Genomic DNA, 24,309 nt, shown 5'->3' with positions numbered 1-24,309 from the left:
CAGGCTCCAGGCTCCGAGCCATCAGCCCAGAGCCCGACGTGGGGCTTGAACCCACGGACCGTGAGATCGTGACCTGAGCTGAAGTCAGCCGCCCAACCGACTGAGCCACCTAGGCGCCCCTATTATCCTTTTAAACATGTGTTATTGACATGTTTATACATCAGAGTAATGTTTGAAATCCAAGCAAAGGGAAAGTGAAAACAGAGATTTAGTTGGCAACGATGTGAGAGCTGGCAGAGCATTGGTAATTAAGGGTATAAGCTAGATTGACATTCTGACTCTCCTTGCTTATTACCTGTGGGAGCTTGGGGCAAGTTTCTTGACCATTAATAGTTTGGTTTCCCCATTGGTAAAATGAAGCTATTAATAGTGTACATCTTCTAGGATTGTGCTAAGGATTTATACATAGGAACTGTGCTTGGGTAACCTAGGCATTTACTCAATGTCAGCTATTTTATTGTTGTCATTGTTAACAGAAAATGTGTTTCCTTGGTTTACCAGGACACTCCCAATACCAAATACTCTTTTTCGCTAGCTGAATTGTATTTGAATTTATCAGCCCATATATTCCAATAAGAGGTTCAGAAAAATATGATTATAGTATCATTCACTGTTTGTAATCTTCTTTGTGCAAAAGTTTACTTGTGTACCCACACCAATGTGTATTACAAGTAGCAGTGATTTCATTTGCATGGGTTCCTTAGAGTCTCTCATGTGCAAGAAGTTTGGACTGGTAGAAATAAGGGAAAACTCACAGCAAATGCTGTTTGACAGCATTTGGTGATGCAGCCAAAAGGCATGGAATTGGCCATAAAACATCCTGGTTCAGGATCCACTGCTCACTAGGTCTAGATATATGGGGATGGTATTCTCTATTCTGCCAACGACATATGGATCTTTCAAGGATTAAATGTTAGACTGGACTGAAAAGCCCTTTGACATAGAAAATGCCATACAGATGCATAATATGTATATTCTTGTAATGCGTTTTTATTTTGGCAATTTAATATTCTGGTTAGTAGAAAGTTTTTATAGATGCCAAATTAATGGCCAATTAACACATAATTGAAATACATTAAGAAAAGACTTAACAGTAAATTAGACTGCTAAATAAATGTAATAACACATACTTTCTTACTTATCCCTACCATAAAGCCTACCTACTTAGACTAGAACCTCTCATATCTGAATCTGATATCTCAGAAACTTCCAGAATCACTGCTGCCTACCATTCCCCCATTGGGACTGCTGGGCCCTTTGCTCTTTGTTATGGACCACAGAGTGGTTGCTGTAGCAACATCCTATAGTGTCAGTTTCTGACGGAAATCAGATTGGGTCATCACTATGTGAAGCCCTTCACGGGCTGCTCACTGCTGTTAGAATAACGTCTGAACTCCACAGTGGCATGTGAGGGTCAATGATGAAGTGCCCCTGCCTGCCTCTGCAGCCTCCCTGTCTGTCACCACTCTGCCAGTATTAGATCCTGCAGCTAGAATGAACTTTGATTTTCTTCATTTTGCTTGCCCTCTCTCAATCCTAGGCATCTGTATATGTATCTTATTCCTTCTCTCCTCACCTAATTCACTTCTCATCTTCCTCAGGTGTCAGCTTCATTGTCACTCTTTTGGGGCATCCTTTTCTGTCTTAACTCTCTGTTCCTGCTTGCCACTTGTCTCTGTGGGCTGGCTGGCTGATTGTTTCACAGTGCAGTGACACCTGCAGAGCTATTCACACTCTCCTTTTGGCCATCTTTTCTCATTTAGAATTTCTGAATCAGCCCACAGTACGTGGAGCTTCTATTTCAACCTGCAGTAACCACTACATGCATTCACCTTTAAGGACATAAAGGGTCTTCATGAAAGACCCTTTAAAGATTATGCACTGCCTCAGTTCATTCATTTGTATGAAAAAACCTGTACTCAAAGTTTCATTGTAGACTTATAGAATGGTTGAAGATGCAGAGGATCATTTTTAAGTAGAAGTCATTGTGTTGTTTACATGCAGAAATGCACTTAGTAAATAATCTAAGTGTGCTAAATAAACTAGCTGTATTTTACTTACATGGCTATAGTTGAGTAGTGGATGCTTCAGATTTAGATTTGTATCTCACCTCTGCCACTTGCCAGCTGCAAGATCCTGAAGAAGTTTTTCCTTCAGCCTCATTCACAAGATGGAGATGAGCATGGCTCATGGGCTAGTGTGGGACTGCATGAAACAAAAAAGGTGCATAGCACAGTGAATGGCACATATTCAATGTATTAAGTATTCCCTATTAGGAATGAATTGAAACTTTTCTGGGACTGTTAATGACAGACCAGGATGATATCATCAGAACTGAATTTTTGCTGTTACATGTAGAAGAAATAAAAATTGGGGTCAGAGACTAAATCTAGTTGGAGACTAAATTCATTTTAGAAGGACTATAAAGGAGACCCTAGGTTTAATTAATAAAGCCTAAACTCATTGACTTTTGATACCTAAAGACCCTGATCTTATGCAAATCAGTTTCTGGACTTCATTTTTTCCCCCTAAAACGACCTGAGCCATTCTGATCCCTTCTAGTTTTAACTTTGATTTTCAGAATGGTTAAGAGAACTGAAATGATATTCCCTTATGTCTTCTTTGTCTTTATTTCCACATATTACTTTGTATATAACACAAAGGTTAGAGTTTAAAATTTCTGGAAGAAACTTTACCACAGCCACAGAATGGGGTATTGAAGGTCAATTGGGGTTTTTGAATAGCTGGAACTGAGAAATGCATCTTATCTTCTTAGAATTGTTAGCTCCTTTCCTTCAGACTCTATATTTGAATATCAAAGGACACATCAAAGGTTGTTTCACTCCTCTTCAGAATGCCTTTGGTTATTTAAGATTTAGATGAGGCACTTTATGGGTTCAAGGAGAGTGCATTAAAGAAGAACCCAAAGACACATAAGTTTCTTTTTGTTGTTTTGTTAATCTGATAATCTTTTCTAATGTGAGCCTTGTCTTTGTTACTTTGGTCAAGTAAAAAAAAACAAAAACAAAAAACCATTTTCCTTGTGTTTCAAATGGAAGCACATTCCTGAATTCCTATTTTAAAGAGCTCTGAATTTAATTAAAAAAAACAACAACAACAACAACAATTGGTTGTAGTATATGACTCTTTATTAATCTCCTTTATTACCTTGAATGAACAAGATAAATTAAATTAGTATGACTGGTGTTCTAGAAGGAATTTTGTATATAGCTTAATGGGAGGAAAAATTTTCCTTCTACCCTTCTAGCTTCTTTGCTCTAATAATTAAGTTGGCATAAAATAGATTAACAGGAGAAAACAAATTTCATTTCATATATGTGGGAGCCCCATAAAAATTTGAGACCCACAGGCAAGTCAGGCAGTCGAGGCTTACTTGCCTTCCTGAGTTAAGGAATTGGATAGGAGCCTGACACTTTGAAGGGGAGAAGGGTAATTCACAAGACAATAGGAAGAGCGGATGTTTGGTAGTTACATATTTGCTCTTTCGGACAGATAGGTCTTTCAGTTCTCTGGTATAGCTTTCTCTCCGAGGAAGGCCCCCTCTCTAAGGGAGAAATAAAAGGTTTTCTGGAGTCTGCTGGGTCTTGATTGTCTTCAGCTTAAAATAATCCACATGCCAAAGTGGTGAATTTTAGGGTCATGTATTCTGCTCCCCTTCAAGCAGTTTATAATTTATTGGTATAATGTTAAAAAGTAGCAACTCTTTGTATCTGAGACGTCTGCCACAGGAGCTGGTATTAAGGCAAAAATAAACAGATTTTTATAGATCCCTAGAAGGGCTGGAAAGTATAATATAACATTTTATTTAAACCAGCAGTATTTAAGGCTAAGGGAAATAGTACCATCCACGTGATTTTCCTCCTCCAGCTTGCTGTCTATATCCCAAACTGAGCATTCTTATTTTGCACCCTGGTCTACCATTGGAGGATAAGGAACACACAGAAAAAAAAAAAAGAGAGAGAGGCAGGGGAAGTTGAGTGGAGGCAGGTAAATATTTTAAAAACTCGGTTTGGGTCTGTAAGCATGTGTTGATCATTGTGTTATATAAATTATCCACTGACACAATAATTCTGTGTCACCCAAGTTCAGTGGCTTAAAATAACGAGCATTTATTTAACACTCAAGATTATGGTGGGTGATCCAGGGTGGTTGGTTGTCCTGGTCTCAGCTGGGACCTCCCTGGGATTTGATGACTGACAAGCTATGGAGGAAAACTTCAGAAAATCCCATTTAGCTCTGAATATTTGAACGCAATCAACTGAGAAGGTAAATGTTAATAGAATATTTGATGTCAGAAAAATAGAAAGTACAGGATGTAGGGTAGCACAGGTTAGGGAATTTACTTTGGATAATCTTGGTCTTTTGCTTTTATTTGCCTAAAATCAGAAATTGTTAAAAATGCAGAGGTGATAATGCCAACACCCCAAACTGATGTTAAAATATTTTTTTCATGTGCAACTGCAGATTATGAAGGGTCTCTCAAGTCTCACACTTGAACTAACAATTGCTTCCTCCTTGGCATTTCTTTTTAAATTTTTCAGTAGGGTTCTCTCTGTTTTTCTTCAGTTGTCACTTTATGATGTCATCAGCTGGTGAGAACATCCAAGGATCACAGTACTTTAGACTAAAACCATTTAAGTCCAACTCTCGCTGATAAAAGAAGGAAACAAAGCTCCTTGTGGACTTGTTACAAGTCATATAACCAATGAATTGGAAGCACAGGAGTAGAACCCTTAGCTCCCATCTTAGAGAGTTCCTCAGTCATTTGATTTTGTTGTTGAGACGTTCTCTGGGTCACAGGGAAAACAGCAGAGACTGAAATTGAACATTATCAGTGGTGGTATTTGCATAGCGCCTTTTGTTTATAAGGCACTTACAGATACTTAAGCTTGTGATTGAAATGAATAGCTGAGAGAATCTGATAGAATAGCTAAGTATTACTTCTAGTTTTTTGGTCTCTTTCTCTGTAAAAAAGGAATTATAATATTTTTCCTCATGGAATTGTTGTAAGTAGTAAATAATTACAATTGAATCACTTAGATTTGTGTCTGGCATATATGAATTATTTGGCATTTTTATGATGTTAATAATAATATTGTCATTATTTGTTGTTGATGTTTGATTCTACTTTACAGACCATACGTATGTCATAAATTAGTGGGGAGAATTTCACTATCTAATTTTATTGTGAGTTGGGTAGGAGGAAGGGATACAGAGAATTCAGCTCTTGGAGTACTTCCTGTATGAGCTTAGGAATCTCAGCCTCTGACCTAGTGTTTACCAAAAAAGGGCCCATATCATTTTGGCTTATTTTCTCTTTTAATATTGGACAGAAACTAGAAATAGAAATCTTCAAAGAGGTCATTTTTCAACAGTGCTGTATGTATCATTCTAGGCTTTCATTGCTTTGGGATACTACATCTTAAAGAACAAATTATTTGATGTCTGAAAGAGCTTAACCTCTTAAGGAAATGAGATTTATCAGGGAGGAAAAATTTCTAAACAAAGGGACACTTTATAAATATCACTCCGTGAAATAACCATTGTAGTGAGCTTTCAGTGAAACAAAATGCAGAATTTAGGAATTTGCCTAAGTTTAACATTGAAAAGAAAACAACACCCTAAACCCTATGGTTTGTTGTTTTATAGAGAGGAAGCCACTTCTAACTTTTAACACTGTGCTAAAATAAAGCAGCAACAGAGGGAACCTGAGAAATGAAGCTTCCAAGAGCAGACCAACCCAAGAAACACTTTTTCATTCATATGTGTTGCAATTTCAGGCCTCCCCAGCACCTTTTTCCTTCCCGCATTGCTATTCCCTCCCTGCTGCCATTTACATTACATCCTGTAAAGGAACAGCAGAAATATCCAGGTTGATCTTTGTCGAGTCATCCTGAAAATGATAGTAATAGTGGAGGCAGAGCTGAGACAAGACACTTACCAGTGCTTTAACCTTTTTGGAATCATAGATCCTGTTGACACTAAAGATCAAAGCCAAGGATTTTGCTTCAGAGAAATGCACAGATGCAAACATACACAAATCTTGTGTACAGATTCAGGAGGTGGTGGACTCCCTTAACCCTATTTTTGGGACATTAGTGATGCACCTGTGTTGTGAGAGCAGACAGTATCCCTGGCCTTCCTCCTTGCCAAGGTTTAAGTGCAGTGCTTGGGGATGGATCCAGTCCAGATTTTGCTAAAAGCTGACTCTAGTGGGTTTTTTTTTGGGCTCACCTCATTTTCTCCACTCATTAAAAACTTGAAAGGTCAGATCCACAGCTGTTTCTGAACCAGGAAGAGGAAAAGGGAAGCAAGAAGAGAGGACTTGCTTCTGAGTGACATTATAGTACCTCCTTGCAGTACCATTTGGACATATATGTTTTATAAGCAGTTGTCAAGATAGACGCTTTTTTGTGATAGTAACCCACTCAGGCCTTATAAAGGGATCTCTCTCCAATAGAATATTGGGAATATTGGGAATGATGGGAATATTCCCGTTGTGTAAAGGGACCTCATTCAAGTGCAGATTTTAAGAGATTCTGGGAAGAAATACTTTGAAGAGAAATTGGATTAAGTAGGGTAAAAGAAAAAAAATGAAAAAGGGTAGGGAAAATAAGGATGAGGTGGGAACTGCTTGCTGGATTACATGATTCGATTTGACTTGTTTCCTTCACTTTGTAGATTAAAATACAGAAATTTGCATGTAGGTGAAATGACTTGCTTTAGGTTTTCGCTTGGGGTTTGTTAATAACTTTCTCTTGGCTTCCCTTTCATAGTCTTTATTAAAACCAGCCAATCATGTGCCTTATATGGGGAAATATGGAGCTCCTACTTTGTACAAGTGAGTGAGCTGTGGCAGATGCAGAGTCCTTATAACTTCCTGCCCCTCTAGAAGTTGACATTCTTATAACCTAGTTTGGTTCCAGAGGCCATAGGCAGGTGAGAAAATTGCCCACTGCATATTGGTGAGCTGTGATCCCACCACTGATGCTGACTACCTTTGTTACCTTGGGTAAATTTCTTAACTTGGGCAACCTTGGCATCCTTTATTTTTTTAGGGGTAAGATATTTGTGAGATATTTTGTAGGATGAAGACGTAGTGTCTCTCAAATTAAATTAAATAGCTAAACTCTTAATTTGGGTAAGATCATCCCTTTGACCAGTGTAACCCTATATTTGCCAGAATGCCTGGGTTATTTGGGTAGATGGGCTAGTAATATTCATAGCTAACAGTGCTAGGTCCTGCTCCATTTATTCTTTCATTTTTGCCCACAGCTTTTCTGTGGAGTAGATATTACTACTATCCCCCTTTTTATAAGTGAGGACAACAGATGTGCAAAGAAGTTAAGAAACTTGCTCCAGGCCTTCCAGACAGTAAGCAGCCGTGGGACTGAAACCCAGGTGGTCTGACTCCAGGAGCCATGCTCTTAGCTATGATCCTTTCTAGTCTTTTCTCAAGCTATGACCTATTCACATTGAATGGAGAACATTATGTGTGGTGGACTCTAAAACTTACTTAATTTTTTTTTTCTGTCCTGTTTCAGGTACTTGACAGCAAGGACCAATAGAAATTTCCTGCTTACCATGAGGCCATTCTTAAAAAGGGCCACTTTGGTCATAACTTATGTAAGTATAGATATGCTTCTGAAATATCTGATAAGAAGTGTTTTATTTTAACTTGGCTCAGAGACATGATCCAGATTATTTAATAGAATCATCAATATATTCGAACAACATGATGTTAGGATCAAAGAGTTTACATGCCATAAATGTTATAACGCCTTGGAAGGTATGTATGAAAGCCTTCTGGGAATATGGTAACTCAAAGACAGACCGGATGAATTATAGTATTTTATGAGTCCCTTTCAAGGTGCTGATCCTGAATTGTCTCAGTAGCACAAACCTGGCTGTATCAGTTATCTATTGCTGCAAAACAAACCACCCCCAAACTTAGTGGCTTAAAACAACAACTACATATATTTACCCTGAATGCTTTAGCTTGGACAGCATCTAGCTGGATGGTTCTAATTGCTCATCATGATTTTTGACTGGGGTTGCACAGGCAGGTTCTTGTGGCTGTCAGCTGGGCGAGGTTGTCTGTCTGTGGTATCTCCTTCTCTAGGGTCTCTCCCTGTGACCTCCCTCTAGCAGTGTAGCCGGGATTATTTATTTATTTATTTATTTATTTATTTATTTATTTATTTATTTTTTTTTTTTTTTACAACATGTCAATTGGGTTCTAAAAGAATGAGCCAAAAGTTGCAGGACCTCTCAAGGGTGAGGCCCAGAACTGATGCAGTGCACTTTCTACAACATTCTGTTGGTCAATGCAAGTCACAAAACCAACTTAGATTTAAGAGGAGGGGCAGTTGGCTTCATTCTTGATGAGAAGAGCAGAATGTACATGTAAAGGGGGCAGGAATTTTTGGTGGCCATCTCTGGTGACAGTCCCAATAATTATTTTCTTACATTCTTGGATTCAAGAATTCATGATTAGGAGATCAGTCTGTTATGCCACTGCTGTCTCCCATAAATTTCTGTCAAAATTTATGATAAATTTTGATAGGAAACTTACAAAAAAGTCTTTGAATTGTAATGTCACCAATTAATGTGATTTTCTTCTTGATGCTAAAACGTGTTTATGGAAGAAGAGTATGGAAAATTTCAATGAAGGTGGAGAGCCTTGACGGACAGTCTCAACAAAAGGGACAAAACGTTTCTCTAAAGTGTTCCCTAGTATCTTTGCACAGAGCTAGGATGATTCATCACTGGTTTCAGAAGTGATTTATTTTCTTAGAATTGTATGGGAATGCAAGTAATCTGACATCATTGGAGTGATGAAAGTTGTAAATTATTAATCCCTTTGTTCTTTTAAAAATTTATTATCAAAGCCCTTTCTGCTATTTATCTTCCTACTCTTCTTGTTTAATTATCACGGCTTTTTTCCTCTTCATAGTATTTTAGGGAATTTATATTCTTTCAGGATACTTGTGCTGTTACATTTGTAGTTGATATTGTCCATTATAAAGCCTGTAAGAATTTAACTTCAGTTTGAGCAGGACATTGCGAGTGTTAAGACGATTTTTAATTGGCTGCCTAGGCATTGTTTACTGTTGATATGTTTTTGGCTGACACCATACTTTTATTTTAGGATTTTAGATTTGAGGTTATTTATATAAAAGATATTTATAAAGGAAGTCAGTGGTATTCATGGGGAAAAAAATCCAGCCTTAACTACCTCCAAAATTAATCCTTTAGCTTTTTTATTCAAGCAAAGGTTTTCCTCTGACTTTAATAAAAACAATGTAATTGGTCCTGTTGAAATGAGAAGCATCTGGAAGGCCTGTTTGGGCGAACTCTCCTCCCCACAGAAATGTCTCTCCTTCTGGCTTTCTTATTCACCTTGGCAACAGGATAGCACCATTTAGTGATAGAATTCCAGCGGGTGACACAAAAGCTGTGCCCCGGAATTTGTTGAAATAACCCTTCATGAATGTTCTCCTTCAGGGCATTGGAGGGTTGGAACACTTCAAATGTGTTTATCCAAAACCCAGCAGTATTGTTTATTGTATTTTAAATTAACTTTCATGGGGCTGTTTAAATGGAATGGTTAAGAAAGCGGTTGGACAAGACATAGATTCAACTCCTGGATCTTGCAGTTTATTAACTGTGGGATTCTAGGTAAACTACCTGGAAGCCTCAGCTTTCTCATCTACCTCTAGGTTCTGTGAGGCCGCAGGGAAGATGGAAAGTCTTTAGCTCAGTGGATAACAGCTGATAAATGCTTGATACTGACAGCTGTAATTAAGAATTTGCTTGCCTCTCCCTCAACACCTTCATTGTTTATACTCTTCTCCTTACCCAGCTGTTCTCATCTTGCGTACTCATCTTGAGTGTTAGGATTTTATAGAAGTGCTCATTATGAAACAAAATATTTGTAAGGCATCTGGAAGCGTCCTCCAGAAAGGTGGGGCTTACGCCCAACGAGCAATGACTTTCTTACCAAATCTCCTTTTCTTTGAAGGTGATTGTCGTTTTGTACTTCCGTCTGTGGATAATGGGAGGATCTATGCCCCTCTTTTCAGAGCAGGATAATCCAGCTTCATTTTCGCCTTACATTCTTACAAGGTCAGTAAACATATTTTTTTTTTTTAACTGAACGTGGTACTCATTCAATTGTTTTAAATAATCTTAAATGAGAGTTTGCCTTTGCCTTTTGAGGAAAGAAGGGTTGTATTCCATCCTGGGGGTGGGGGGGAAACTACTATTCATACATTTGGAATTCGTTTCAGCGGGTGGTGCTGTGTTGCCAGGCTTATTGCTACTGTTCCCATATTGGTATGTATTTGGCTATTCAGCAAGTATTTTGTTGAGCACTTATGATCAATGGTAAATGTCTACTGAGTGGCCCATATGGCAAATGTTACAGAACAGTGCACCGCCAAGCCTATAGAGGTTGACTGAGTATTAAAACTATTTGTAGAATCAGTGGAGAGATTAAAAGTGGAAAACAGAAATGAACGATTTTTGCTGAGATACAGCAATTCTATCACACTATTTGTCTTTAAGAGATTTAGAGATATTGGATTAAGAAGTGATGTTGATCAGGGGATCTGATTTATTGAAAAGGTTTTTAATTCCTTACCTGTTCAGTCAGCTGTGGTGTCCTGCTAAGGCTTTCAGATATAATTATATTTGGCAATTTTCATGACTTTTCTTCAGGATATATTGCTGCTATTACGTTAAAACATTAAGATGCACCGTTATTAAATTTTTATAGTTTTATATATACCTTTTCACATATAATATTTTCATAATAGTAACCTTCACTCTTTTTGTGTTTGCAAAGACACAATAAAACTTAAACCTTGACCTATTGCCCATTTGGCTTACTTGTATCTTAGGGACAGCACATTGTTGGATTCTGTTTCTCTGCCAGGAGGTGATCTTTGCTTTATTTAACTCATTTATCTAATTTGTTTTAATTGATACATTTCTACTTGCTTTGCCTTTTATGTTTTTCTTTACTTTCTTCTTTTTTAAAGACAGTTTCCCTTTCAAAAAAGATAACTTCCAATTTGATTAATCCGTTTTTACAAAAACATTATGTCACAATTGTTTCTATTTACTTCTGTCATGTATTTATATTAAAGAATCTTGACTCTGCCTTCAGAAATCATATGATATCCAGCCTCTAGTGTTGGCTTATCTCTTCGAGGTAGTCTGGAGCCTTATACATTATTGTTTATACCTTATCTTTTTAAAAACGTTGTTGTTTGATTAATCATGACATCTTTAACCCACTTTTTATTAATGTTGCAATCTACTTGTCCTTTTTAGTTCTCCCTGGCTTTCAAAATTTCTGGGATCCATTTGTGGATATTTTTAGCTCATTGATAAATTGTTTCAGTTTCTGTACCTCCTTAAATAGCTACATTGACCTCCAGAACAGAAGGTTCTGAACTCACCAACCAATTATTTCATTCCTATCTCTTGTCATCAGTAAACAAGTGCCTGCCCCACGGTCCTTAGTGTCAGGACAAGGTGCCTTTGGTCTCTGACTCACTGCCTTCCTACCTGTACTGCTTAGCTGCCGGTTGCATTTTTTATCTCTTCTGGTGGCAGAAAAAAATTCTTTGGTGGAACCTCTGGCAAAATTAGTACCTTGGGCCAGTCACTTGCCAGCTTCTGTCTTTCACTTTCAAGGCATATGTATCCTTTTTCAGAGGGATCTGATACATATTTCATTTAGGACTTTATATGACTCCATCTAAGTGACTGTCCTCAGGTGATTCAATCAATATGTGATAGAACACAATATCCTCTTTTTTTTTCTTTTAAAAAACCTATCTTTCTGTTTTTGTGTTTCATGGTTAAAATGCATAGAAACCCAGGGACATTTCAATGACAGTTCCTCTAAATGGCTTTTCACATTCCTCTAAGATAGCTGCATTATAATTGTCTCTTTTGAGCATCCAGAAAATTGTCTTTAATTCCTTTCTCAAGTAAGGTTTCTATTCTGCTTGAATAATTGTTTGACCTCTGGTAGGCTGATGATTCTTAAATTGGATTACGTTGGTCTGTTTCCTAGTCCTGTTGGTTTTTCTTTTCTTCTCATTAGCTGTGCAATTTAGCTATGATTTGGCTGGCTCTGTGAGCCCGTCATTACTAATCACAGGTTTGTCATTCAGCTTTGTCAATCTGTCTCATTAATGCCTCACCTCTTTCACTGGGTTTATAAATTCCGAACAACTTTTGTAGCATCTTTGCTTCCATCTTGCAAGTATTTTATCTTTTAAAGTTTATATAATAACTTATTCTATTATCAGGTGAGAGTTTTCAGACTTTTTCTTTAATAATTGCTATAGTTACTAATTACATGTAGTTTTAAAAAAAATCCTAATAGTTTTAAGAGTTGCTTGGTCAAGTTTTCCTTTGTTTCAAATGATTTCCTGTGACTTTATAGTTCTGAGATTCCTTCACTTTGCTTGTTTGTTTGTTTTATTTCTTTATTTTGAGAGAAAGAGAGAGCACAAGGGAGGGGCAGAGAGAGGGAGAGAGAATTTTGGACAAGCTCAATCCCAGGAACTGTGAGATCATCACCTAAGCCTAAGTGTCAGACGCTTAACCAACTGAGCCACCCAGGCACCCCCCCTTCACTTTTACATAATCTATTTCCATGTAATTAGCCAGGAGGAAATACCCTGTCATTTTCCATTTACCAACACTGGGATGCAAAATCATTGTGGTTTGCTCTTGAGAATAGTTTCTTAAAAATTATCAAAGATGAGGGAATAAGAAAACAGATGACTGTGTGACATTTACTGTAATGTAAGACATTGTCTAACAAACCTAGAGGAATACAACTTTGATTGACTTATTTATATCTATACTACTATATTTTACAACTCTGTCAACTTAGAACTTAACATACAGAAATATGATAGCAGTGATTATTTCTTTTCTCTCTAATAGGAAATAAGGTTTCAAATGTTACAGTTTTATTGCCTTGTAGGACATTGGACAAACTTGTATCTAATTTACCAATCTCATTCCTTTTTGTTTACTAGTTTGTAACACTAGTTTTTCAAATTTAATTTGTATATATTGATGTAAGTATACATATATATGCATAATAACAGCTTTGCACTGTTAAGCCCAGAATTCGTGATCCCCAAAGACCGCCAGGGAGCCGAGTCCGGTGTAAAAGCAAGAGTCTTTATTCGAGCTAGCTCGAGCTCAGTCCCCTACCTGCACCAACGATGCAGCGGTGAGATACCTGGGAGAGAGAGCGAGTTTCAAAAGGACAAAGGTTTTATTAGGGCCTAGGGGCAGTTGGTGAGGTAATGGCTGTGGCCTCAGCTGATTGGCTGGGGAAGGGTCAGAGTCCTGGAGTCCCAGGTGAGCGGGAGGTTACTCAAGGGGAGGAGGCGTGGTCAAGGTGAAGGACACCGAACAAGATGGAGTTGGCCAGCGTAGGCCCGCCCTTTCAGCAGAGGTACAATTTTCATGGCATACAATTCACCTATTTAAAGTATACAATTCAGTGATTTTCGTTATGCTCACAGAATTGTGCAACCATCATCAAAATCAATTTTAGAACATTTTCATCTCCCCAGAAAGAAACCTTATATCCTTTAGCTGTCCCCCACTCCTAGACTACTTTTTGTCTCTGTTGAGTTACCGGGTCTGGATGTGTCATATCAATGAAATCAAATAATCATGGATCTTTTGTGACTGACTCCTTTCACTTAGCATAGTGTGTTCAAGATTCATCCATGTTGTAACGTATTCATACTTGATTCTTTTTTAATTCCCCAGTAATATGTCATTATATGGGTATGCCACTTTTTAATTTTTCCTTTCATCTGTTGATGGGCATTTGGGTTGTTTGTACTTTTTGACCCCTATGAATAATGCTAATGTGAACATTCATGTATGAGTTTTTGTTTGAATGTATGTTTTCATTTCTCTTACACATGTACCTAGGAGTGGGATTGCTAGGTCATATGTATTAACTTTGTATTTAACTTTTTGAGGAGCTGCCAGCCTATTTACCAAAGCAGCTGCACCATTTTACATGCCTGCAGGGCTTATGTGAGGGTCTAGTTTCTCCATATCCTCACCAACACTTGTCTTTTTGATTGTCTTTCTGTTGTTTTAATTACAGCCATACAAGCAGGTATGAAATGGTATCTCATTATGGTTTTGATTTGCATTTTCCTAATGGCTAATGATGTTGAGCATCTTTTCATATGCTTGTTGGCCATTTCTGTATCTTCTTTGAAGATGTGTCTATTCAGATTCTTTGACCGGTTTTTAATTATTTTTATTATTGAGGCATTTTATTATTTTATTAGAGTATTTTTATTACTGAGCTGTATTAGTTTTCTATATATTCTAGATATAGATTGCTTATCAGATATATGATTTATAAACATTTCCTACCTTTCTGTGGGTTGTTGTTTCACTTTCTTGATGGTGTCCTTTTGAGCACAAATGTTTTTAAATTTGATGAAATTCAGTCTATTTTGTTTTTGTTGCTCGTGCTTCTAAGAAGGCTTTGCCTAACTCAAATTTTCTTTTAAATTTTTTTTTAACGTTTATTTATTTTTGAGACAGAGAGAGACAGAGCATGAACGGGCGAGGGTCAGAGAGAGGGAGACACAGAATCCGAAACAGGCTCCAGGCTCTGAGCTGTCAGCACAGAGCCCGACGCGGGGCTCGAACTCACGGACCGAGAGATCATGACCTGAGCCGAAGTCGGCCGCTTAACCGACTGAGCCACCCAGGCGCCCTCAAATTTTCTTTTAAACTGACTTTATCAAGTTTCTGGTTCCCTTATTAAAAAGTTATACACACCTTTATTTTTACTGTGTATTTGTATAAGGATTAAAGTTTTTAAAAATATTTTGAAAACCGTACATTGGTACAGTTTATGTTAACAGTAGTTTGGAAGCCATTTAGAATTTGACTTCTTACACTTGATCATTGGGCATGTCAGAGCACAAGGTAAATTGATAAAGAATTGGAGGATCATCATTATCACGATACACTGGCAATGAGGCTCTTAATTTTCATCTTTCCATTTTAACCCAAACATTCAGATTGTATTAGCTGTCAAGAATTCTGTGTGAGTGATCAATAACTTTTTCAACTCGTAGTTAATTGAGATTATGTGGATCAGTTGAATGGCATGAGATTGAATTAAATGTTTCTACCTTAGGCCTGAGAAGAAAAGTGTAAGAATTTAAAGAATGGAGGAGATACTGTAGTTTGATTGCACAGCTTTCTCTGGACAAGCAGATTCCCCCAGGCACAATTGTCCAAGCCAAATAACCTAGTAATCATGACTGACTACTACCTTCCTATTATTCCTCACGTCTAAGCCATCACACAGTCCTGTCCCTTCGATCTTAATGTTGCTAGAATTTCTTTACTTACATCCACCCCTGCTGCTGCCATTTTCATTAAAGTCCTCATGGGCTCTCTCCTGTATTACTGAAATCCTCGTAACTTGTCTCTCTTCCTACAGTTTGCTCTCCTTGGATCCATCTTCCACACTATTTCCAGATGGTATTTCTCACTGGCTTGCTATTTTAAAGGTCAGTGGTTTCCTGTACCTCTAGAATAAGCAGTGGGAATTTGGCCATAGCTATTCTCTTCAGGCTTATCTCTTGGTACCCCACCACCTTCCTCCCTAACCTTAGCCATTAACTATCCTAATCTGATTCAGTTCCTTAAATGCAGTCCTGCCTTTTACCTCAGAGTCTTTTTACATGGTGCTTTTCCAGTCCTATAATGCCCTTTCCTTCATTCTTTAGCCATTGTTGATTCTAGATCTTGCCAGAACCTTCTTACCTCCAAATCTTGGCCACATATGTTTTGTGTCTTATTACACTTTATGGACTATTTACTAATTTTTATTTCCCACTTAAATATATGTTTCTCAAGGGCGGAGACCGTATCATATTCCTTTGGATCTCCAGCATATTAGCCAGTGCTAAGCCCAGGGCAGAGCCACAATAACTGTTTATTGTATAATAGATGAAGACATGATTAAATCTACTCTCATACGTCTGTTGCATCTATAAACATGATACCTACATTTACCTTTCTGCCTCTAATGGCCACTTCAAACCACCACCTCTGGATTTATCCTTGCCTTGCTTTTTGGCATTAAGACATTTTCAGCTGGATATGCCTTTGTACACTCCAATATGGAAAATGTAGTCTTACTCATTTTATCATAAGGCATCGTAGAATAACTCTGCTCCGTCATGAGAATGACCCATAGAATGTAATGACATATTTAAAAATGCATGTGATTATGGAACCCCAATATCATGTTGACTCTTCTTTGAGATTTAAAGAAAATTGGCTCAAGTCTTTTCCCACCTGCTGGGTGTCCATTATTACCCTCTCCTGATTTTTAATGCTTCCCAAGAACCTTATCTTTTCATGGGCATTTCCCATTTCCTTTTCCTTTTCCTGCTAAACTTCCCACCTCACCCATGTTTTACTGCCTGTGGCCATTCTCATTTCCTTTTCTTGTGCCAACCAAGATAGAGATCATAGACCTTTCACCTTAATATCCCCTGAAGTATCACTTATGTAAGGCATTTGCATATAAGAGATTTTACTGAAATGTGGGGACAAGTGAGCAGAACTATATTGTAAAGCCATACACAAATAATTTATAGTAGACATCATTGTATGACAGAATCCTTCAGCTACTCCTCCCCTGGGGAGTTCTCATTGACTTTTTTCATCAGGTCTCTGGTCTCAGTTATATATTATTTATTATTAGTCCTACCTCTTGCCTACTATTCCCTATTCTTTTCTTCCTCCCTGCAAATTTCTAATAATTTCTTATACAACCCTAGACTGCATAGGCCATCTCAGACTAAATCGTCTCTGAAACCATATATACTGATGTAACAGTAAGCTCCAAAATGGAAATGGCTTGACATTGAGAAGGTTTAGTTTTTGATCATAGGGAGATGGCTGTGGATTCTGCCACTCCCTAGGGAAGCTCTCTTCCTGGTGCAGCCCCTGGGTTTTATGCTGCTTGCATTTTAGAGTCCCACCATCTGGAATGACTATGGCAGTGTAGGCAGAAGAAGAGAAAGTCGGAGGGTCCCATACATCTTATGTTGAAACTTTCAAATACATAACAGTAGAGACTGTTGTAACAAACTCCCATGTTTGTTCCCATCACCCAGTTTCAGCCTTTATCAACTGTGTTCAGCCTTGTTTCATCAAACCCCCCACACTTACAACCCCTCTCCATTTTCCCCAACCATCACCAAACAGTTCTGAGACCAGTCCCACATATAATGTCAATTCAGTTATCATGATTTCAGTGTGTAGTGCCTCTAAAACATAAATAGTTTAGTCCATTCAGGCTGCTCTAACAAAATCCCATAGACTGGGTGGCTTTTAAACAACAGAAACGTATTTCTCTTAGTCCCAGAGGCTGGAAGTCCAAGATCAGGGCACTAGCATGATCATATTCTGGTGAGAGCCTTCTTCCTGGTTCCTAGTCCCCTCCTGCTCACTGTGTTTGCTCATGGTAGAAGAGGTGAAGGAGCTCTGTGGCATGTCTTTTATGAGAGCACTAATCTTAGCTCTTTTTTTTTTAATGGTTATTTATTTATTTTGAGAGAGAAAGAGTGCACACAAGCAGGGGTGGGGGGGGGCAGAGAGGGAAAGAGAGAGAGAGACAAAGAGAGAGAGTCCCAAGCAGGCTCTTCCCCGTCAGTGTAGAGCCTGACATGCAGCTCTGTCTCACAAACTGTGGGATCATGACCTGAGCCATAATCAAGAGTCAGACACTTAATTAAGCCACCCAGGCACCCCAGGGCACTAATTTTATTTTTAGGGACTCTACCCTTTTGATCTAATCAGCTCCCAAAGGCCCCACATCCTAATACCATGACATTAGGGATTAGGTTTCAACATATTACTTTGGGACGGGGGTGGGGATTCACCCAAACATTCATACCCTAGCAATAGAATGTCTTTTTAAAAATATAGCCACCAGGGGCACCTGGGTGGCTCAGTCGGTTAAGCGCCCGACTTCAGCTTAGGTCATGATCTCACACTCCATGAGTTCAAGCCCCGCGTCGAGCTCTGTGCCGACAGCTCAGAGCCTGGAGCCTGCTTTGGAATCTGTGTCTCCCTCTCTCTCTCTACCCCTCTCCTACTCATGCTCTTTCTCTCTCTGTCTCTCAAAAATGAATAACTGTTAAAAAATTTTTTTTAAATATAACTACCATATCTTAATGATATCCTAAAAATATTGTCATTAATTCCTTAGTATCATCAGGCATTCATTTAGCCACACACCTTGTCAATATCATTTAAGCTTCAAGAGATTCATGGCACCTGTGCCCCAGGTACTGGGAAATAAAGTCTCCTCAGTACTCAGGGGAAGGAGAATTAAACAGACTTAATGAGTACATAGCTTTGTGTCTGATATAACCTATGGTGGTATTTTCTTAAAAAAAAGAAAAAAAAATCAAAAACATGTTAATAACATGTTCTTTACCCCCCCCCCCACTATAATCATGCATCCATAACGATTCTCAAGCATGTTTTCTGAACCACTACAACAGAACATCTCAGAGTCTTGGGGCTCTCACAGCCCCCCATCCATTTCCTGTTTGCCTGTGACATCTGTTTCCCAGTCTAAGCCCAACCCATTCATGAAGGCTCAGGTAAGTGCTAGCTCTTGCAGGAAGGTTTCCCCGATAGAAAACTCATAGTGACTGCCCACCTCCCACAGCCTGTACACTTAGTTATTTCTACCAGAGTGTGAACTGCTTCAGTAAGATTGCTCCTTTCTTGACATTTAGGACCTGGTGTGTTGACTTAGAAGGGAGAGGGAGCCTGGAGCCTGGCAGCTTTGCAGTGGGAGCATTTGTCAGAGGAATAGGTCTAGGGTAGGTGGCTGGGGTGACCTCGGGGCTGGTGTCTTCAAGAAGAGAGGTGACCACTTCACAGAAGTAGGTGTCAGGAAGTTGGATAGGAGAGTGTTCTAAAAGCAGACTTGGGGTACGGAATAGTTTTGCTCATAGCTCTGTGAGCAATGGCTGCCTTGGTGACTCTTAACGCTATTTCATTATCTTACTAGGCTTCAGCTCGGAGCCTGGCACAAAATCAATCTTGAGTGTATTGTTGAGTGGATGAATGGTGGTCCTGGTTATAGCACCCAGTGAAAGGAGTGAGCCTCGTTGAGGTGCCTTCTGAGGAGATTGTTGCACACCTGGTAGTTCCCTTCAGGAACACGAGAAGTGTGGTTGTAATTATCAGTTGCAGCCTCCCCCCAACTCAATGCCTTGTTCAATTTTCTGTTTTCAAAAATATCTGTAAGGGTTTGTTTACTTGTAACTTCGTAAAAGCAACAAAACGTTTCCTTGAGAATGATGGGATTTATGCTGTGGGATATCTGGTCAATTTGCGTGATTACACAGAACACAACAATACAAATACAGCGTGGTGGCTCTGGCATTAATTTTCATCTCCTTCACTGTGAGGTGGTGAAGCCCTTAGCCAGCAGTGTCTAAGGGAACTCGCTCTGTGGAACCCTCTGTCCCCCTCCTGTTTGTCAGCTTGGCTCTCCTACTTAACCTCCTGTGCTTTCACAGTTCTCGCACTTTGAACATCTAGAAAGCTTGGCTATAGCTGTGACTTTTTAAACCACTTTATAGTTTAGGAAATTTTGCCTTCTTATGTCCAAATCCCTCCATCCCTCCCATCCCACGTGGAATTTCAGTGGGAACAAGGGCCAGAAGGTGAAAGAGAGGGAGTAGAAACAAAAACATGTTCTAAAACAGAGGGACAAGAAATAAAAATAAAAATAAAAATAAATATCAGGTTAGTGATTTGGGAAATTTGAGGTTGGAAAATTTTGTGATTGGATTTGAGAGTGGAAAGTGGCTAGAGCCAAGGATTGAGTTATGGATTTGTAGCAAGAATCCTGAAAGAAAAGTTGAGTATGGGAGAGGTGAAGGATGGGGCTGAGGGCCAGTGTGATGTCTAGATCGCACTGGCCACTACAGGAGCCACGAGTCACATGAGGGTACTGAGCACTTCACATGTGGCTAATCTGAATTGAAATGTGCTGTGATTAAATAAAAGTCTATGTAGGATTTTGGAGATGAAATCCTGTAAGAAAAAAAGAAAGTACAATATAATTTTTATATTGATTATATGTTGAAATGATACTTTGAGTATATTCATTGAACAAAATATATTACTAAAATTAATCATGCTTGATTTTACTCTGTGTAAATTTTACTCTCATAGAAAATTCAAAATGATGCATGCTTCTTTGTATTTCCGTTGGGCAGCCCTGGCCTAGAACCAGCACTGGGTCTCTTCCGGAGGTCTCTTCCTCACAGGAGGACAAAGGATGGGCGGGGTGGCGAGGAGTAAACAGCGTGTGGAGCCCACACCACACACTCCACGGCCTTCCTCTGCCTCTGGTTTTGGGTGGTTTCTTTCAATCTGCCAGCTCAGCTGATTCTGAATGGTGGGAGGATTTGTACTGTACTCCACCTTTGAGTGTGAAGGTTCACTTAGAATTTGAGTCCCATATGAACAAAATGTCCTTTAGAACCCAAGACCATGGACACTTATGATGCTTCTTGTAAATTACCACCGAAAATTGTGCCCTGACTGCAGCCATCCAGGGCCTTTATGATTGTACTCCAGCTGGATTGCCAAACCTGCATGTGTCTCCAAAGCACCTGAGAATCACACTGAAGTACCAAGTCTGGGTTTGATTCTGCTTCAGTGGTTTCAGTGCACTTGCATTTGAGAAACGATGGAAGAGGTTTTCGTGCAATTTGTTCCAGCACAGAATTGTCTTTTGGCCCAGGATTTACTCATCTGTTTACGGAAGTCTCTTTAGAAATGTGATACTTCGACATTCAATCTCATAAATCTTGGATTAAAAATAAGAACAAAAGCCTGAGATAAGTATGGCTTCTGCATAGGGCTGGAGCCTGCGGAAGAAATAATGTAATGATCTGCTATTAAGGCCCCTCTTGGTGGCTCCTGCCTAGTAATTGGTTTTCCATCCACAGACTGGAAGGGGACAGGAGGTAAAGCCATGTAGACTTGATGGAGGAAGTATTGCCTTTATAATATTGTAAATGGTTGTCTTTCAAATCCAGGAAATAGATAAAATGGGATTTTCAGTGAAAGAATATAAAGGCCCCCTATCAGCATCATGTATTTTCATGAGGCGTGGTCCTGGATAAGCAAATAGAATGTATCTACTTAAGTGGGTAGATCCGTTTCTGCTGTTCAGAAACATAGACAAAGGCTTGTATTACTTTGTAGGAAAACATCAAGATACAAAATAATAAGATGAAGGTAGAACTCAGCATCTTTCTAAAGAAGCTTCTTTTTTTCTCTTTCCATTTTTTTCAGTTGGTAGTTTTAAATAGGCACAAACAAAACCTTAGGTTTTGATTGTTACAGTCTTAGGGCACTATGCTGTCCTAATCTTTATAGCTCTCTCTAATGTAAGGGCTATTTCATAATAAACTCTGAACAAATTGAATTAAAATTTAAATTATCATTTTAAAATGCATTGTGTGTTCCAGGTGAGCTATGCAAAATGAGATGCTCTGTTCTTGCTTTAGCAATTAGCAGGGCCTTGTTTTTAGAAGGTCTTTTTTAAATGAAACTGTGTGTGTGTGTGTGTGTGTGTGTGTGTGTGTGTGTGTGTTTTAAAATGAAACTGAAGTTATTCTGATATTTAAATCAGTGATTACCAAACTAGGGTGAATATCAGAATTACCCGGAGAAGTATTTACAAGCAAAGACTTCTAATTCATGTCACAGAAATTCTGAAAGAATTAAGTGGGTAAGAGAGTCTTGATCTGACCAGCAGCCTAAGTGGCTCTGGAGGCAGGTGTGTGGCGCCCTCTTTGAAACCCTCAGGTGTAAACTGTGTCCTCTGTGGTTGAAGACCTCTCGGCAAGGAGACTCTTGTCTCCATTATGGATTTTGTATTACGTTCATAGAAAGTAGCTTGTAGGAGGTTGCCTGGGGGGCTCAGTCAGTTGAGCCTCTGACTTCAGCTCAGGTCACGATCTCGCGATCTGTGGGTTCGAGCCCGGATGGGGCTCTGTGCTGACAGCTCGGAGTCTGGAGCCTGCTTCGGATTCTGTATTTCCCTCTCTCTCTCTGTCCCTCCCCTGCTTGTGCTCTCTCATGCGTGCTCTCTCAAAGATAAGGAAACATTAAAAAAAAGTAACTTTTTGGGATGAAAGAGGTTATCAAGGCTTTGAGAGTAGTTTTCCCAAGTGAAATGGCTCTATGTAATAGTAGTTGACCTAATTTATCTTGGACTCTGGAATGAAGGAGAGAAATACAAGGAAGAAGAAAGGATGGCAGCCAGAAGGGGCAGCTTATGGAGGTAGCCCATGTTACCTCTAGGTTGTTGGAAATTGTTGGTCTGGATCACTTATTGATACTTCCCTATAAGGGGCTCTTGGGTGGCTCAGTTGGTTAAGCTTCTGACTTCAGCTCAGGTCATGATTTCACGGCTCATGGGTTTGAGCCCCACATCAGGCCCTGTGCTGACAGCTTGGAGCCTGCTTCAGATTCTATGTCTCCTTCTGTTTCCCTCCCTCCCCGACTTGTGCTCTCTCTCTCTCTCTCTCTCTCTCCCTCATAAGTAAATAAATAAACATCTAGAGACACACCAAAAAACTATACAAGTCTTTGGGCATCTGACTCTTGATCTCGGCTTGGGTCGTGATCTCATGGTTCATGAGTTTGAGCCCTTTGTCAGAGCCTGCTTCGAATTCTTTCTCCTCCCTTTGCCCCTACCCCACTCATGCTCTCTCTCTTTCAAAATAAATAAATAAACAGTAAAAAAAAAAATAAATCTACATAGTGTTTCCATTATAATCTTAAATCCCTGAGAAGCTGATAAAAATTAAAGAAACAGTTTCTCCTCCCTTTGCCCCTACCCCACTCATGCTCTCTCTCTTTCAAAATAAATAAATAAACAGTAAAAAAAAAAATAAATCTACATAGTGTTTCCATTATAATCTTAAATCCCTGAGAAGCTGATAAAAATTAAAGAAACAGTTCTCTTTTTTCCTAACATTAGAACATAAAGACAAAAATTGCTTTTCATAATGAATAAAATGCCAAGCCTCAGCTTTTTATGTAAGGATTCTATTTCTTGCTGTGTGGTGCTCTGACAAACATTTATATCAGTGCAGTCATCTGTTTACTGTGCTGTAGCTGGGATCACACACTGGTTTTAAGTTTTTGTCAGCCCCGCTTTAACCAAAAGTTAGAGTTTTATTTGTTTGTTTGTTTGTTTGTTTGTGTTATATAAAAACTGAAGTTCCTTTGGGCTTCACTGTTCAAGAAATAAGTCAGGGTCTCAGGCAGGCTCTTCTCCATGAAACACCAATATTTGATCCATTATATCTCCTTTCTGTTCTCCTTGTTAATAAAGATGTGCTAACAGAAGACTGTATGATGCAGGGGGGTGGGGGTGGGGGGTTCCATGTGAAGTCCCCAAACAGTGTCTTGTGTATAGGCTCTGCTGTGGGGTTGCTGCAGGACACTGAACAAGTCACAGCCTCCGTTAGGCTGTTTCCCAACTGCAAAAAAACGAGGGTAATACCCACTTCATAGAGATTGTGTTGGGATCAGCTAATCCTTATATGCAAATACTTTGAGAACTAGAAAACGCTGTACATGTTTAAGGGAGTTTTAATGCTATTGGATGTGGTTCATTAGTATACCAACAGAATTCTTGTATGGAAATCTGGAAATCTATGCCTGCTGCATAGTAAGCAGTTAGTACATGTTTGCTCAGTGGAAGGCAAACCTGTGCTCGATGAGAGAAAGCATGTTGGTTTGAAATAAAGGTGTTTGTTAAATGCTTTGCAGAAAGAAACAGACCTTAGGTAAGAAATGAACCAAGTATTTATTTTGCAGAAGGTGTTATTTACTTCTTTTAAATGGGTGTACGGGTTAGAAGTTGTTGCTGACAGTCTTACATGTTGAAATTCATTTTTTCTATCCTGATGAAGCTGTCTCTGCTAATAAGATAACTGTATTAATGGCACATTAAAAAGGTCAGAGAGACTTAATGACATTTCAGATTCACTTTATCGTTTATCCATGGTAACATGAGTTCTCACTTAAACTATATTCGTTGCAGTTGAATGTAAAATAAGAAAATGTAAGGCTGGCATCGCTTTTTAATGATGCTTCTGTGGCATAAGAGAGGAGGTGTGT

At 39.0% G+C, this 24,309-nt stretch overlaps 1 protein-coding gene across 1 annotated transcript in view; it reads left to right on the top strand.

Annotated features, from left to right (window-relative positions):
• The window catches only part of TMTC1 (transmembrane O-mannosyltransferase targeting cadherins 1), a 275,547-nt gene that overhangs the window by 116,943 nt on the left and 134,295 nt on the right, over window positions 1-24,309 (top strand). Inside the window, exons 6-7 of the mRNA XM_030322084.1 lie at window positions 7,566-7,647; window positions 10,046-10,149. Of these exons, the coding sequence (XP_030177944.1) occupies window positions 7,566-7,647; window positions 10,046-10,149 (186 nt within the window). The remainder of the gene's footprint in view (window positions 1-7,565; window positions 7,648-10,045; window positions 10,150-24,309) is intronic.

The sequence above is a fragment of the Lynx canadensis genome, chromosome B4 (genome assembly GCF_007474595.2).
Source record: "Lynx canadensis isolate LIC74 chromosome B4, mLynCan4.pri.v2, whole genome shotgun sequence".
Classification (NCBI taxonomy): Eukaryota; Metazoa; Chordata; class Mammalia; order Carnivora; family Felidae; genus Lynx; species Lynx canadensis.
The sequence above is the reverse complement of the archived record's forward strand: the minus strand, read 5'-3'. Positions and strand labels throughout refer to the sequence as shown.